Genomic DNA, 17,242 nt, shown 5'->3' with positions numbered 1-17,242 from the left:
AGTGATAGTTTCTAAATAGAGTCGAGACGTCAGTTGCAACAAAATAAATGCTTACACAACTTACGTGCAGTAGGAAGTAAAAGTAACGCTTATATCGAGTCGATTTTTGCAACTTGATTAGATGCAAACCAGCGAGATAAAATACAGAGTATGGAGGATGCAGCACGGTTATAGAAAGTGAACTGTGACATTGTGGACGCCAAGTGCGCGATGATACTTTCACGCTCGTGCTCGATGGTACGTGCTAGGACGATAATGAATATATTATCATGGTTATTTCGCGTAGTTATAGAAGAGATAAGAAAATACAATTGTGCCTCGGTGTTTTGCCGAATGAAAAACATTTTCTTCAAGCTTTATGTTAATAATAATTTTTCTGTAATGAATTTGGTTTGCAAATCAAATTATTATAATATATTATAATATAGAATTCTATATTATAATTATTATAGTATAGAATTACAATTGCTGCGCGTATAATAGTAGCTCATAAAAATGACTTACAAAGGGAACACCAGGTGACGAGGTCGGGGATCTTGATGCGCTTATTACAGGCTGTTCTTAAGCGAAAAAAAAACGATGCGGACCGTTTCAACCATTGGCCTATAGTTTCGAAGAAATCGATTTTTTAAATAATTATTATAGTAATTTAAAAAACGTGCTGTATAAATGAAAATAATATCAGTATCTTTATAAATTTCATTTTAATTTAATGTTATTAGTTTTAATTATTTTTCGATTGTAATGAAATTTCATGAAATTACATATTAGTATTATAGATAATAATTAAATACTCATTTATGTGGAGTTTATTTAAAAAATCGATTTCTTCGAAACTATGGGCCAATGGTTGAAACGGCCGGACATGTTGTTTTTTTTTTCGCTCAAGAACAGCCTGTAAAAAGCGCATAAAAATCCCTGACCTTATCACCTGGCGTTTCCTTTGTTAGACTTTATTCAGTTTATAAATATCCTTCGATACTTCTGTGCATAACTGTATATCAGATATTATTATACGAGAGAGCTGGGTTTCCGTGAACTGCACTCGTAAATACCCTTTTAATTAATTGATTGGAATATCTGATACTGATACCTGAATAGTAAGCAGATAGATTTATATGTGTGATATTGTATATTGTAAGTTGTTACTGCAGAGTTTCACATAAGCACATATGCACATATAAATTAAGCATAGTTATTTTGAAAAGGTTAATGAAATTAACAATAAATTTACTATTAAATAAATTATTAATAAAAATCATGTAATAATAAAATTTTCTATTTTCGTCTCTCTCGACGAAGAAATCTCATATTTAAATAAAATATTTATCACAATATTTGTTATAAATATACGACTTTTTTAAAATGATTAAATAATGTCGACAAAACAAACTATTAATAATAGGAATTTATTAGGAATTTAATATTAAATCTATTTTTTGAATAAATTATTCAGTTTTACACACGATAATAGTTTCTTTTAAACTTGCTCGATTGAATGAAATTGTGCGCGACATATATTTATATATCTATACAAAATGAACGATTCTAATAGCAATAAAATATTTTGCCAGTTAGGTAATGTAAAGACACGGGTATAGGTCAAAAACCACTGAGAAAAGGAATTTGCAGGATTTCTTAACCGAGGTTAACCGCGTGTTTCGTATTAGGATGAGAACGGCGATGGACCGTTAATATCGCGGTCGTGTAAACATAATTTCGTAATAACATTATATAAGCTATACCATACACATCTGCAATAAAAGTTGAGAAATAACGAAATTAATAGCCTTTCACTATCGAATGAAATTACCGTTAGTAATGAATTTCTCAGTAATGATTGGGAGAAATAATATTATTGTTGAATTCGATCTCGCAGAGATTAAATTAATAAGTTTATTTCCGCTGTATTTCTCTTCGAGAAGAGATAATCGATGGCTTATCAAAAATGTAATGCGATGATCTTGTCTTGTATGTAACATGAGGTACGAGAAATATAAACTTCAAAATGTGGATTACAAATGCTTGCATGTACTGCAATAATTTGCAAAGTTTTGCGGCGTATCAATTAAGAATGAGCAAGTACAGCATCATGGCGTGCTGTACTTGTTAATGTCTAAATGTATCTACATACTGTGCATACATATAGCTAATCGTTATTCTGTATATAATGAAATACAATTGAAACTTAAATCAGTATGCGTATCATAGGAGCAAAACGTAAAACGTAATGTAAATATTATCTAAAATACTGAGAGTATAATATACAAATAAAATAACGAATGAGAAAGAAAAAAGCAAATAATGGCAAAAATAGCGCGCATATTAAAATTATATTAGAGAAAAAGAAAGAAACGTTTGACGGATCGCTGCAGAATCCACGTCAAGCGACACGGTGATTATGGAAAAAATGGCACATTTATTATATTAGTGATAATAATATTACTAATGATATAATTACATATTTTTTTCTTTCTCAATCGATACACTTGTTCACTCTCTCATATTCTTTCTCTCCCTCTCTTGCACTCTTCCGTTTATTTCTTTCTCTCTCTTTTTTATTCAGTTTAGATATTTATATTCATCTCGTACTTCATTAATATTAATAATCGCATCATTCTTCTTAATCGCATGTAGGGTCGAAGAGATCGGTTTTAACATCCTCTAGGCCCATTCACACAAACTGCCTACAACCCACTTACGCATTAATCTTTTTTTATTACATATTATACAATATTATATATCTAATATAGTTACACCCTTATATGATATGATAATTATCGATTCGCAGTTGTACCAATAAAACTGAACCCTTACACACAATTAGACCGCAACAAATAGTTCCTTATGTTCTCATTGATATTTACGCTTAACAGTAATCAATAAATTGAAATCAGTTTACAACCAATACCAAAGTGCGGTGCCCGGTATTCTTGATATGCACGTACTTGAAAATATAACATCATTATTATAAGAGCATAATTATTTCGTTTCATGTACAAAGGTCTGTGTGAAGGGGCCACTATGGCCGACATTCGACTTCAACCCCCTGTGTAGACCTCTTCGCTCTTCAGCTTCATTTTGACTATCTACGACTATCGACACGTGTCTAGCTTAGACTGGCTTACGAGCTATTTATTGTCGTTATTATTTTACATGATTACCTTCGCGAATACAGATGTGTGATCGTGTATTTTATTAGTATCTGTGAGCGGCTCTTTCTGCAATTTATCGCAATGTACATTTATCGTTACGTTCTCTCTTCCTCTTTTTCGCCCTCTTCTCTCTTTTTATGTTAAATATAATTTTATAAAGAGCGTCGCCGAAGCGACGGAGCATGATTAATGATTATTAATTAAATGTGGAGCGAGGTTGTGCGAGTTCTTGCCGATCAGCTTGCCTACAGATCCTGATCGAGAACGAAAGTGATTTTATGATAGGTCTACGATCTAGTGAAAATACGTAAGTTTACAGTTTATAAAAATCAGCGTTGGGATGATCTTTTCAATTCTTCACGTATCATTAACTGGTTTGGAAAATAAAATATTTTAAAATATTTATAATGTTAGTATTGTATCAAATATTACAGAGTATTAACAGTACTTAGTACTGTATGATCGCATTCTGATTCGCAATCATAGAGAGATCTTTATTTTACATTTATATCATGCGTACATGTTCATCTGTGTCTTTAAAATATTTTTCAATATCATACATCATACAACTGAAGCAGATGTTCAGTTCAAATAATATGAACATTTTGTAGCTAATTATAAATGAAAAAAGAAAATTTGATATACAGTTTGTCAAAAACCTTCTAATTTATACCATTTCACTTAAAATAGTTTTATAATTTAAATATAATACTAAATATTGTATAATTTTGTGTAATGAGAAAATTATGTAATTTAAAAGAATATTGTTACAAAAATATGTAAACTGAGTCAAGTTAAAAATTGAGCGAAAGAGAGAAAATATGTTGCAGATTCCTGCAATAAATATACATATGATATGTTTGACATATTTCGATATGAGTTTAGATTTTAAAAGTGGTAAAGGAAAAGCCTGTTATAGAGTCTGAGCAAGAATATATAACATTTATGTGATCTTCCGTAATTTCTTTGAAATACTGCCTTTGAAGAAAAATATAGCTATAGATATATGTTATTCGAGAGAAGATATACTTAGTAGATGAAAGGAAAAAGAAAGTAGAACAGAAAAGAGGCGAAATAAACACGGGCACTCGATGTGCTTGCGTTGGTTTCTTTTTTTCAATAAAATTTATTTAAGAATCTAAATAAATTAAAATACATGGCAACTGGGTACAGATACGTTTGAGCTATATTTTTGTTCAAAAACAAAAATGTCCCGTTTTTTACTTCTCACGAAAGATCTTATCAACGGTAAGTAATCGATAATAATAATAATTAATAATAATTAATCATGATTATGACAAATTGATTGGTTTGGCTCTTCTCGTACTTTGTGCGAGCTAAATCGTGTTCATAACGATCTTATATCACGCCTTATGAAAGCTTTCGTTCGCTCAATCTATATTCCACTTCACCGCGTATATATAAGTACAGAAAGTTTTGCCCGAATAATCGGTGGGCAAAGGTAGCGCAGGAAGAGGAGCCCCCTGAAGATTTGAGAAGGTCCAGAGTGATTCGACGATGTACCAAAACCAGTCGATGCCATCGAAAGATCGTATTTTCACCAGCAATGCAACACCATGAAAGAAAAGCACTGCAAAACACATTTGTGAAGTGCGTCCGTAAACATTGTCATAACAAGGATATATCTCGCATGAAGCGTATGTAGTATTTTTCAATGCTCACGTCTTGGCACATATAAATGCTTTTCAATTCTTGCTGATAATATATATGTATGTCTTGTAGCAAATTGTTGCGAAAACATAAAGCGTTCCAATCTGGATCAATAATTGTGGAGAGATCTCTTAATTCTTTCTTTTTACTCCATGTTTTTACTGCCCAATGCTTTTCTCAATACCACAATAATATTTGGGACAATCCATTTTGGAGTTGCAATTTGTATCCGTGTTGAGACACGGACAATAAAAGACATAATACATAAAAATTATTAATGTATAATTCAAGAATGTCCTAAAATGTCTTAAATTAAAAATCCTTCATTATTCTTAAATTAAAAATCGTTCGAACGATCAGTGTAATAAAATGATTAACAAATCATTCGTTGAAAGTAATGCAAATGTTATCTCTTATAATGTTATTTCTTACAATATACGCTTTCGGTTTTGGACACGGATCGTTCACGCTATTTTCCTACGATTATTATAAAAATATTTTATACAAAATCCGAAATAATAAAAATGGCATGTAACAAAAATGAGATGTGATTTGCATACAAATTATGCTTAATATAAACTATAACTGAATGCATTAATAATATCCATCTCGATGTTTAAACCAAGAAAGTTCTATAAAAAATGGCACTTAAATGGCATACACAATCAAATTCTAGCCGTAAAAAACACTTGAAGAATAGTAAAATAAATATATGTTGATAACTTCGTTAAGTAGGGTATCTTCACGGCCATGTTTTCCTATTTTCTCTGAGATAGTGGTACTGATGTTAAAAATAAAAGTATTTTTAACGATGCGGTATTATAAGAAACGTTCAATTATTTATACGTTCCTTGCAGCTTCTTTTTATACATATGTACATGAATGAATTAAACATAAATGATGAATGACACATTGCGAATCATATACACTTTATCTTTCTTCAGTTTTCTTACAAAAGCAAATTTTGTAAGAAATGATATATTCGAAGATATTTTTCATTTTCTTTTATTTCCTTGATCAAGCTGTATGTCAAAAAAGAAACTGCAAGCATCGGAAAGTGCTTTTCTTATCACACCGCGAACCAGTTACAAATGATGTTCTCGCGAGCGTGAACGAACCGCTAGCATCTTCAATTCACATTCTGAACGCTCGTAAATAATAGTTTCTATGTACAATATTGCCAACGTCTAATGATCAACATAAAGGCGGCATAATTCATGTACCAAATTGGCAAAGAGTTAAATTTAAAGAGTTGAAATAGGATGTTTTAAGAGTGTAAAGTTGTTAATCAACGATTTGTCTGGTTCTGTTAATGTGTACAATCAAAAAGTATATTTAAATATTATCTGATTCGGAAATATGCTGCCTTTATTTTCATCTCTAGTCAATGACTTCGTTCTTTCGCCAACTCGAGTTCTCTTCCTAGCTATTGCGCGTTATAACATAAACCGTGTCGGTAGTGTATACACAGAAGTGGGCAATTTAACATGAGTCAGCAGCGAAGTTCGATCGTTAATAAAACTTCGATCGTACTACACATTATATATCTCGAAAGAGGAACCATATTCCTTTGTTTTTTTCTTTTCGCTATTTATAAAAATAATTTGAAGCCGCCTTGAGGGGGTAGATGCCTCTTAAAACTACTTGCCCTACGCTTGGATGAGCGCATACGGAAACTTCTTCCCTTATTAATTGCATATTGAAGTACTGCGAAAAAAATTATGGGTATTCCTGTGTCGTTTTTGCTACAGCATCCAAACATACATACACTGTTAAAAAAAAAAGGAATTGCTTCCGTTACATGTAATGAAAGCAAATTTCAAGCAGGTACACTAAGAACATTTAATGTTATCAATGAAAATGAAGTTATAAGTAACTCAAATTTAACTCAAATTTAATTACTTGCATTAAATTTCTTGCAAATCTACATAAAATTTAACAAAAAATGTACTAAACTTCGTAAAATTTTATGAAAAGTACACTAAATTTCATTTACACGCACACAAATATACTTTTCAGTTTTAAATACATAAAATTTAATTTAATGTTATAAAATTGAATTTAATTTGTGTAACTTAAAAATACATTAAATTTCATGACATTTTTAACACTGTACATATCCTTAAATCAATAGATAGATGTTTTCCAGGCCAAATTCAAATTATTAAAAAATTATACAAATATTAATTAATATATAAATATTAAATAACGAACAAAATATTTTAAAACTACGATTGAGAGTGTTTCTTTTATCTCTTCTTCTTTTCTTTCTTCTACTAATGTAACGCACCACATAATATCCACAATTTTTTGCACATTTCTACAACTTATAAGAGCAGAGAAAAATCCTATATAGGTATGTAAATCATGTTCATAAACTTATTTTTTTATTGATTTTAAGATGTATCTACCCCTTAACACAGAATGATACCGCCACTGAGCCGCTGCTACTGCGGCTGTGGTGGATTGTGCTGAAGGGAAGGTTGTGGACCCTAAAACAAACATGTATATTTTATTTATGCATCTCAAAATAATTCTACTTGTATTGAATTTAACTTTGACACAATCTTACAGGTAATGCGGGAAAGGGCGGTTGGGAGTGCGCGTGTGGATGAGAATGCGGATGTGCTATGTGCGCTGCAAGATGGCCTGGTAACTTCGGACCATCTTCGGCTTTCTCCTCTTCTCTTCTTTTTAAACACGCAGCCTTCGGATTAAGATTCCGCTCTGAATAAAAAAAAAATGAATAAATTAAACACACGAATATTTATACAGATTGATATGATACAATTAATCAAAACGCATGTTGGTATATGCACCTCTGACTTGTTGTTCGAGTGTCATTATAACTTCAACAGCCATGTTGAGAATACCGAGCTTCGTTTGAGGTTTGTCCGTCTTTAGGTGTGTCATACACATTCTGCCAAGTTCCTTTAGAGCCTCATTGATATCCCTGATACGTATCCTATGATGAAAAATGAAATTATGTTAATTATTTTATTAAAATACGAGAGTATTTTCTTTAAGTTTCAATGTTAAATAGAAAGGAATAAGTTCTTAATTACATACTACATGTAATAATTTTGTAATATTACATTTTTTAACATCTACTTACACACTCATCACATTAAGCAATATTCTTCTTGTATATGTTTACAATAGAAAAAATTAATACAGCAGAGCAAATTATGAGAAATATAATTGTACAATAACAAATCAATTTTGGAGACGAAAAACGGCAGGAATTAAGTTTAACACCTAATATATACTACTGCTCAAAAGTTTCAGTTCTCCATTTGGAAACTTCGTAATATCACGAAAAGAATAAAATATAAATATAGTTATATGAATTATAATTCTTTAATTTATTATATATTACATATTTTCATTAAAACTAGAAAAATAAATTTATTTTTTTTCTCAAATTTTTTTATTTCTTTAAGCTTAAATCTCTTTGAGTTTTCATAGCAGAAGTTAAAATCTTGGCATTTTGCCGACGAGTAGTTGTTTAAATGTCTTAAGACAAAGACTTGTATTTAATCTGATGCTTAATTTCTGCGAGAATATATATTATTTCTATTCTCTTATTGTTAGTTATCATAATATCTAAATATTTATCGATATCTCTAAATCGTGTATGAAATTGATATATTTTTTTATACTGATACAGGTACACGTGATATTTGCCTATTTGAGGAATTTATTTATAAATTATATATAACTTATATAATTTATATATAGTTTATAAATATTTGTCGGCAATTCGCGACTCTACTGAATTTGAAAATAAGAGTGTATCAAATTAATTTCATATTTTTTATAAATGAAAAACACGAATTGTTAGCTAAAACATGAAATATATTGAAACTTTTGAGTAGTAGTGCATATCTTACAATTCTTTATTAATATAAATGCAACTATGTAAGCATGTGATAGGAGTAAATTTTTCATGCATAGATATGTACGAGAACATGCCGATTTTGTAAAATATTATATATGGGGAACTATGTCATTTATTTTCATCATAATCGAGAAATATTTTAAATATTCTCTTACATTATTATGTCACATATACATAGAATACGGGCCGCCGTTACTACTGACCAGAATTGTCATATCACTGTAGATTAAATTTGATATTTTTTATGTCCGCTGCGTATATCATTGATCTTACCTTTCCCTAGCATTATTTGCTTGCCGCCTCTCTTTCTCCCTTTGTGCCTTCATGTCGGGATCATCATCCTCGTCCTCAGCGCTCGAACAACAGTTGCGCAATAACAATACGCGATTAATCACCTGGCTTACGTCACAACTTACTCTAGCCTACATCGCTTAAATTACCTAACGGCAATCGAATTACTAACATAAGCGACACGCGCGCGATATAGTCGCAAGTTGCAAGAAAATGGCTTTTCACTTGCTGGAGTCTAATCATCTAATTGTTGTTCGAGCGAATTTCGTATAAATACATACATTTCTTATTGCAATAGACAAGCGATATAATAATGAACACACGCAGATGGTTTCATAATTCTGAAATCGTGGATAATAAGTAGGTTACGAATTTAAAGGCCCGTATTCTTTGCACAGAATAAACAATCGATGGCGAATAATCACGTCAAGGGACAGTGATCTTTCGGATCGAAAAATGTAGATCTTCTATTTTGATGCTGACCTAGAAAATTAGAGAATGCAGATGACATCTATATAATTGTTTATCATTTCTTTTTCAAAACGATATAATTTGGAAGGATTTAAAAATAATTATAAAATAAAATAATATAATAAAACAGTGCGGATTTAAAAAAAAAATTAACATCGAAATACTTGATTATGTATAATTGAAAGATCGATATCGATCGACTTTTATTTGGAGAATAATATGACAATCCCTCATAAAAATTTATGTGACACGTGTATGTCCAACACAGTGAAATTTATCAGTTTACAAATAATACGACATGTTCTTTCATTTGTACAAAGGTAGTAAAAAATGCGCTTGTAGGATAAAAAGAGAAAAGTTTATACAATTGAGCAATTTGATGCAACGTTCAGTGATGCAGAATAAGTGCGGAATGTTCTAAACAAAGTGGCATGCCTAGGGACCGAATCGCAGCTGAATTAAAATGAGACTGATTTGCAGGTACGCACGAGAGAGCTGTTAACATTCCATCTTGTCTCATCTCATTCCTGTCCTCTTAACCAGAAACATTTTAATTATCACGCCTGAATACGGGCCTTATACAGTGCAACGAATGTGAAGGATTACGGGACTTGTACTCATATTATAACAAAGTCGTAAACATGCCGCGCATTTTCCCCCGATCGTTCATGAATTAATCGTCTCACAATTTATTGCTCATCACAAATAGCACCTCGTTTTAGGCATGCATCGTAGGTGGTCAGGAACTTTCTCCAGGAAAATATACAGAGATTTTTTTTACGTACGTTACACTTGGCGATGCGAATATACATACGCATATCATCCGCATCGTAAGCGACGTGTATATATTATCGGGATTGTGGGAGCGGAGAACAGGACGGAAGAAATTGTTTGTATCAAGATGCAACGAAGTGCGTACTGCGTGTGTTCACTAACCTTTCACGCACGTTGTTGGCCTGGCGACGTTCTTTCTCGCGCACCGCTTTGGTGCCAGGATCGTCGCAGTCTTCATCGGCGCTCGAACAACGGTTGTTCAAAGACACAGCAAGTTAGTTTAAAAATAAATTTTCAAAGATCGGAGTGCATCTCCAATTAATTATTAATTCGTTTCATTTTCAAGTAAACCCTCAAATTAATATAGAGAATGTTTTATTTTTATTTTTTTTTTTCAATATCCATGAATCTTGGAGCGAAATAACGGACATTAATACGCGTATATCGATTGCAACCTTATTTTTATCATCGCTTTTATCTTTTTTGTCGTTCGACATGTCTAATCTTTCGAAGAATTTATTTAGAAATTTATTTCGAAAAATCTTCAGATACTTACTATCTACGCGATCTCTTCGTTCCTTTTCCTTGCGACGTCGAGTTAACTGTAGCAGCCCCGATTACACCGGCCGCTGCGAGTTCACTGCTTGATGGTTTTGTTTCGCCGCCGCTACTATCGGGCGGATCTTTCCTTTTTTCTAAGGGGATGTATTCTGTTCATTATTAATACTGTTGTGTAAAATTTCCACGATAATTGCATTGTTACATTATACAATTTGCAAGACAGAAGAAATCAGGTAAAATTTATATCAGTGTATATTTTCCTTTTCTTCATAATTCTAAAGGTAATTTGGCAAAAGGTATCTCCTCAAGGAGTTTCAAAAGCAGACTATGACAGCAGCCTCATTTGAGCATTGTCGCCAGATTATCTGATGCAATAGCGGAAAAATGGTACGGATTTACCCGGAAATGGAGAAAGAATAAACGCGACTGACCTTCGCCGAAGATGGCGATCACGATCTTCGATTATCCGGGAGCTTTAGGCAAGGAGGCTTAGTCACGAAACCGAGAAAAGCGTCCAATTAGGAGCAGGAAGCGCGCTTTATGGGATTTCGCTCAACTCTGATTCAGCAGACCAATAAATGTTTTCTCTCTCTTTCGCCTAATGATTAGCGAGGGTATTACGAATAGTATTGTACTCACGTATGCCGCGAATGTATCTCTTTAAAAGTCATCGCGGGACAATCGTGGCGGATAAATCAGACGTACGGTTGTGTGCGAAAGTGCGATCACTTTTATATCGCGCTCGCGGTGACGCATTTGCAACTACAAAAGAAATGTTTATGGTGCAGCTATTTGTGCAATTGAATGTATTTATTTCCTTAAAGGATTTGAGCTCTTTAGTTCTCGATACACTGTTTTTCAAGAAGTTATCGCAGAAGTTTCGTGAATTTCCATCTACATATTTCTACAGTACAAAGCGCGTAAATAGTTTCTAAACTCACAAGAGTGTTCTGCATTCCTTCGACAACCTAACATAAGTAGGATCTCCTAATCCGTAGTAAAAGGATACTAAATGTTCTCCATCGGCATAATGACTCTAAGAGTGCGGGAGGCCGAAAGGGACGGACGCAACGAGGCGGAAAGAGAAACGAAGAGTGAGATAACCGAATGTACTCACGGGAATAATGCAGGCACGACCACCGGACAGCAAAGACTTCGCGTGATTTATCTAATATTTCCTTATTCGGCCGCGAGTCCGTTGTGTGGAACACCTGGGAGCTCCTTCCCTTTTCCCTCTCCTTCGCGGGAATTCATGGGAAAAGTGACTGTTCAATGATGCGACGATACAAGAATAGAACAGCATGATAAAAGTAAACGCGTAATCACGATTCTTATTTTTCTTATGAAAATCACCGGATGTTATTAACGTAAGAGTAAACCGAGAAAAGACTACTATCAAGATTTTGTTATAGGGATTGCCGCTGTAATTGTGATCTGATCTCTCCTATGTTGCAAATTATATTGCGATTCATCCTGTACATCACTTCAGGTTCAACTTACTGGCATTCGTCACAGGTAACCTTTCGATCTTGATGGAACCATCTGTGTCGGGCGTAGGCGTAAGACCGGGATAGGAACCCTGAGGTTGCGTCACCGTTACCGCAGGATGTGGACTCGTCTGAAAAAATCATAATATTATATCGCGAAATAAATAAAAGGAGCAATCCATCATGATTGCCCTGGTATTTTTTATTTACTGCTGATTGACGAAGTTTCTTACCAAATGTTCTAGTTGCGGTGGTGAGGTATGCGAGTATATCCCGCCGTGTGGACCAACTGGGCCAAGATGAAGGGCTACTTGACTTTCGGCATGATTCCTCAATACGTTTATGGCATCGTCTAACCGCTCCTCCATCCGTGCCCCCTGTACCAACAGAATACCGAAAATGCGACTCGATTACGCGCCGATAGCTCGAAATTGTCTACTGCTTTATTATTATTCGAGGAATTCTATAGGAAGACGTATCACTGACGGTTTTTATTTTCCTTAGATTTTTATGGTTTGTTCCAGAAAAGTTTCAAAGAGAGAAAATCAATATTGAATTCTTCTATTTCGTTTCTAATTCCACGAGAGATAGTTCGACTAACCGAAAAAGCATCTTGGAAGAAAAGTAGAATTATAAAAGAATTATTATGTAAAAAAAAAAAAGAGTCTGACCGATTAGATTGATTAAAGGGTTTAATGACGACTGATTATCGAAAGTTTTGTTAATGGAAAAGTACAAGCTATGATTATACATTGTGCACAATGTGAAAACCTTATCACAATATATAATCAAAATTAATTGAAAGCGTAATTAGCAAAAAGTGCAATGGACATTTCGTGACATTTGTCGTGGTGTAAACATGCGTAAAGAATGTGGAAAAGAAAGGAGAGTATGAGAAGGTCGGTAAAAAAACTGAAATTCGGCGGTCCTCACCTCGGCGTGGTCGCGAAGGAAGCCGATGGCATCGTCTAGCCTCTGCTGTTCAGGCGCCGGCTTCACACACAACACCAACGCAACAACAAAACCAAAAAAAAAAGAGAAACAACCAAGTCAACACAACGTTCACAACAAACAGGGCGGAATGAATAAAAGTGTGTGGCCAAATGAACGGGAGGGACGATAAACTTAATAATTTGTACGCAAATAGGGGCGAGGGGAGGATATAAACAAATAGTCGCTCATAAAGGAAGCATACAAACGGTGATTTCTCGGTGCAAACGCGATCATGCACTTTGTGCAACTTCAGTGCTGCGTGATTATGTGCGAATAGCGACTGTAATCTCTCGTAATAAAAAAGATTAAACTTTATGACAGAAACAACAGTAAATTCCTTTTTTTTATATTTCCGCTTGTATATCACTCCTCCGTTGCTCGTAACAATCCTCCCCCCTTCCCAAAAAAAATATAAAAATTGCGCGAGTGATAATTGATAATATATCGTCGATATGTAGTGTAGGTTTAGCGAAATATCATTGGAAAAATATAACTCTTGTGTTCCAGCGTTTGTAAAAGTGAAAAATTGTCCCGTGCATGTTTCTGAAGCGGCCAAAATTATACACGCGTTTAAGAAACCTTTCAACGATGCTTGATTTATTAAAGAGAGATTTCCATACATCACAAAATAATAAATTCCTAAAAGAATTTGAAAATGGACAACGTTGAAAAGGTCCTGCAGCTTGTGCCGGGTCAATCGTAATTAGTAATCATAGAAATACGAGATACATACCATGTGAATACCACGATTGGGATCCGCCGTAAAATGCGGAGATACTGGCGCGGCTCCAGGTGCCCAACCTGGTGCCGAACCGGTTAAAGGTGGTGGCGAACTGACGGGCGTAGATGGATTACTGCTATAACTGGATACTGATTGGTCCGTGGGATAAATCTGTAAAAAATCGTAACATAATATTAAGAAGTACGATGATCCGAATCATTCGCGAAGTGACGACGTCGCGTCGTAAAGTAAGATGTATCTGAATGTTGCGACAAATGTTACATTAAATCGCAGCAAGAACATCTCTAGATGTTTATGTATGTAGATTACTTGGATCGTCCAAGCATTGTCTCAATTAACGGATAATATCCATTATTTTATAACGTTTTATCTCTATTAATTATCTTTTACTTCGTTAGCGTAAAAAAAAATATGATTTAACGGGGGCACATACTCGAGTGCTCACGACGGATGCGAGGGTCTTGCCGAGGGTGTCGTCCGTGGTGGATTGCTGGTTCGTCGTGGGCGCAGTGTTGGACGCGGAAGGCGCGGTCGTCGGTGCACCAGGACTATGGCTATATTGCAACGATGCCGGCGACGGCGCTCCTGTGCCGCTGTTCGCCGCGACCGCGGCACTACCCCGGAATGTCGACATTGGCGGCAGGGAAGCCGCACTGGTCACCGCCGAGCCCAGGATCGGCGCTGCAGATTCACCATTCGGCGACATCGCTGAGTATGCCTGAAACCGCCAAGCGCAAATGGTTTGACGCTCGGTTCTTGTGGTAACCATCTTGGGGGGCGAAGTCGTGGGAATACGCGATCTTCAACATTAATTATCGAACTTGCGCGTCCAGTATGTTGGAATCTCAGAATCTGTCCGTGGAGGTTCTCTGTTGTATAGAAGGAATTCTATGGGTTCACAGGAACGTCGTCTGATTTGTGAAACAGGAAGATAAGCGACACCAATAGTCATTATGCTCTATTTGACGCTTTAGTCTAAGCGTCTCAATTTCTATCTTCGTGGATTTCGTCGTAGAAGGACTTCAGGGTGTCAGGGATTTCTGCAGGATTTCAGAAGGGATGTCTTCTTCGAGTGCGTTCGTGCGTGCGCGTCGGATTGATTCATCCTGTGTAGTTACAAACGATAAAGGTTTCCATTACAAGAATTCCGAGTGATTTCCAGGAGCCGCGTGGCTCTCGCGATTTGTACGATAGCTTCAAGCGAGTCTTTCTGGTTATAATGGATCACCTCGACCAGCTTTGATATCGGATACGCCGAGCGTGGGATAGAGCTCTCTCGCACCTACTGAAACCGCTCGTAAAAGTCTAATTTTAAGCCACCGCCGACGGTCTATGGAGCGTAGTGTATTTATCAACAAATTAGAGTGTCCGGGAGACGCCTACAGAGACGTACGTGCCGCACGTAAAACGTCGCCTTTAATCAACGCTTTTATGAAGAAGCATAGCGATGGATATCGCGGCGAGACCGAGAGATTTCAGCATGTTGACGGATATACTAGAAAAACCTACAGACATCCAGCAAGATCTCTTTTTCGATGGACCTGCGGACGACGTTTTCAGAAGATGGGTTCATTAAACCGGAAGATCGTAAATGTTTAATCTTTGGTAACCAAAAGAAATCTTTGTGACGTTTTTGACTCCATCCTTCTTAGGCGCGTTTGCCTTGAATCGTACAACATCTTTACGATGTTTCTTGTCATATCACATAGGCCAAAAGGCTCACTGTAGCTACGCGAACGACAATAAAATGGTTTGTCTTACATTAAAAGTTGGACTTTATGATCCGAGAGCGCCGAAAGTTTATTCCAATCTATTGTATATACATATATATGTATATATAAAAGAACGTTGTTTTAATGAAAATAAAACCAACATTGGCGATCTCGCCATTTATTAGCTATCGGCGATTACCGATCGAAGGCATCACAACCGCGACGTCATGTGCCGGTAGCAGAAGCCTACTCTCGTTGTCTCAAAGAGAGAGAGGCTGCCCGAGAGACGGGTACGAGGTGCCACGAAGAGGAGGATTTCGTGGTAACCATGAACGGCGTAAATCAAACGAAGGCTGCACTTGACTAGAAACACGGAGTAGCGGGAGGGTCGGGACTATATATAGACGCCAGTGAGTCATTTGACGTTACTCCGGGTACGTGGAGCACTGTCAACAGTGTCTCTCAACCATGGCGAGACGATGAAGAGAGAACGCGTCTCTCTTCGAAGCGCACGCGACAATCAACCGGGTGGTCCGAAATAAGACAGCCAGAAGAGACCACCAGCTGGCCCGGTTGGATCACGACGGTTGACGAAGAGGATTAGAGCCGACGTCGGTTGGTTGAAGAGTAATGGCCAACCGAGAAGCGACGCGCGGCTCGTCCTCGAGACGACCCCCGGTGCTTCGCGTGAATTCATGAACCGCCGAGACTGTCGGCGAGATTTAGCATTTAGGAATTTATCACGTTCCGTGGAAAGCCATTAAACGATACGATAAATCTCTGAAAAGTTCGTATATTTGTATTAGATGTTCTCTCGATCGAGAATCGTCGAGAACGTCGAGAATGCCGCATTTCTCAGAATTTCGTCCGAGAAGAGTGCATTTCGAGCAGCCATCCGTCCGCTTCGACGTACAGCGATGTCGACGGGGTAAAAGTTCGCGAATTAACGGAATTCCCGGCTGAGCTGAATTCAGCGACCGCAACTGATCGCGATATGCGAGAGCTCGTGGTGAAATTACGGCGTTCGAGTTCTCCGGTTCGAAGAATCGATCTTTCGTCGTCGAATTCAATTTTTATACGTCGATTACGCAATCGAGGTTTCGTCGGACCTCGTCGATTTTCGGGACAGAGGGAGAGAGAAAGAGAGCCACCAAAGCTGCTCGGGAGGCACATCGATCTTCCGTAGCACCGAGATTAGGTCGCCCGCTTAGGTTTTAATCTGTCGACTTCCTCGTCGAACTCACGTATTCGACGACAGAGAGTATGGAAGAAGAAATATCCCCGTGTCTATTACGAAGTTCCAGAGACGTCGTTTTCGCGACGGCGGCTCCGTAGGAACTAGCAGTCGAGTCACGCGTGATTGATCGTTTCTTCGGATTCTGCCGTGGCAAGGGGATAGTCGGGATAGAAACGAGAGAATGCAAGAGAGATAGAGAGAGAGAGAGAGAGAGGTAGGAGAAATCACTTACCATGGGGTCGTGGGG

General features: G+C 36.3%; 1 protein-coding gene across 1 annotated transcript in view; it reads right to left on the bottom strand.

Moving 5' to 3' along the window:
- Positions 1 to 7,037: 7,037 nt before the first annotated feature.
- The window catches only part of da (transcription factor daughterless), a 28,510-nt gene continuing 18,305 nt past the window's right edge, over positions 7,038 to 17,242 (bottom strand). The window contains exons 3-15 of the mRNA XM_018514999.1: positions 17,228 to 17,242; positions 16,948 to 16,964; positions 16,707 to 16,722; positions 15,977 to 16,004; positions 14,480 to 14,764; positions 14,038 to 14,196; positions 12,545 to 12,688; positions 12,325 to 12,442; positions 10,820 to 10,958; positions 9,001 to 9,090; positions 7,646 to 7,791; positions 7,399 to 7,553; positions 7,038 to 7,318 (exon numbers count right to left, since the gene is read on the bottom strand). The exon at positions 17,228 to 17,242 is cut by the window's right edge and continues 64 nt beyond it. Of these exons, the coding sequence (XP_018370501.1) occupies positions 7,274 to 7,318; positions 7,399 to 7,553; positions 7,646 to 7,791; positions 9,001 to 9,090; positions 10,820 to 10,958; positions 12,325 to 12,442; positions 12,545 to 12,688; positions 14,038 to 14,196; positions 14,480 to 14,764; positions 15,977 to 16,004; positions 16,707 to 16,722; positions 16,948 to 16,964; positions 17,228 to 17,242 (1,357 nt within the window). The 3' untranslated portion in view covers positions 7,038 to 7,273. The remainder of the gene's footprint in view (positions 7,319 to 7,398; positions 7,554 to 7,645; positions 7,792 to 9,000; positions 9,091 to 10,819; positions 10,959 to 12,324; positions 12,443 to 12,544; positions 12,689 to 14,037; positions 14,197 to 14,479; positions 14,765 to 15,976; positions 16,005 to 16,706; positions 16,723 to 16,947; positions 16,965 to 17,227) is intronic.

Source organism: Trachymyrmex cornetzi, unplaced genomic scaffold, assembly GCF_001594075.2.
Source record: "Trachymyrmex cornetzi isolate Tcor2-1 unplaced genomic scaffold, Tcor1.1 scaffold56, whole genome shotgun sequence".
NCBI classification, from domain to species: domain Eukaryota; kingdom Metazoa; phylum Arthropoda; class Insecta; order Hymenoptera; family Formicidae; genus Trachymyrmex; species Trachymyrmex cornetzi.
Note: the sequence above shows the minus strand (reverse complement) of the source record. Positions and strands in the feature narration are given on the sequence as shown.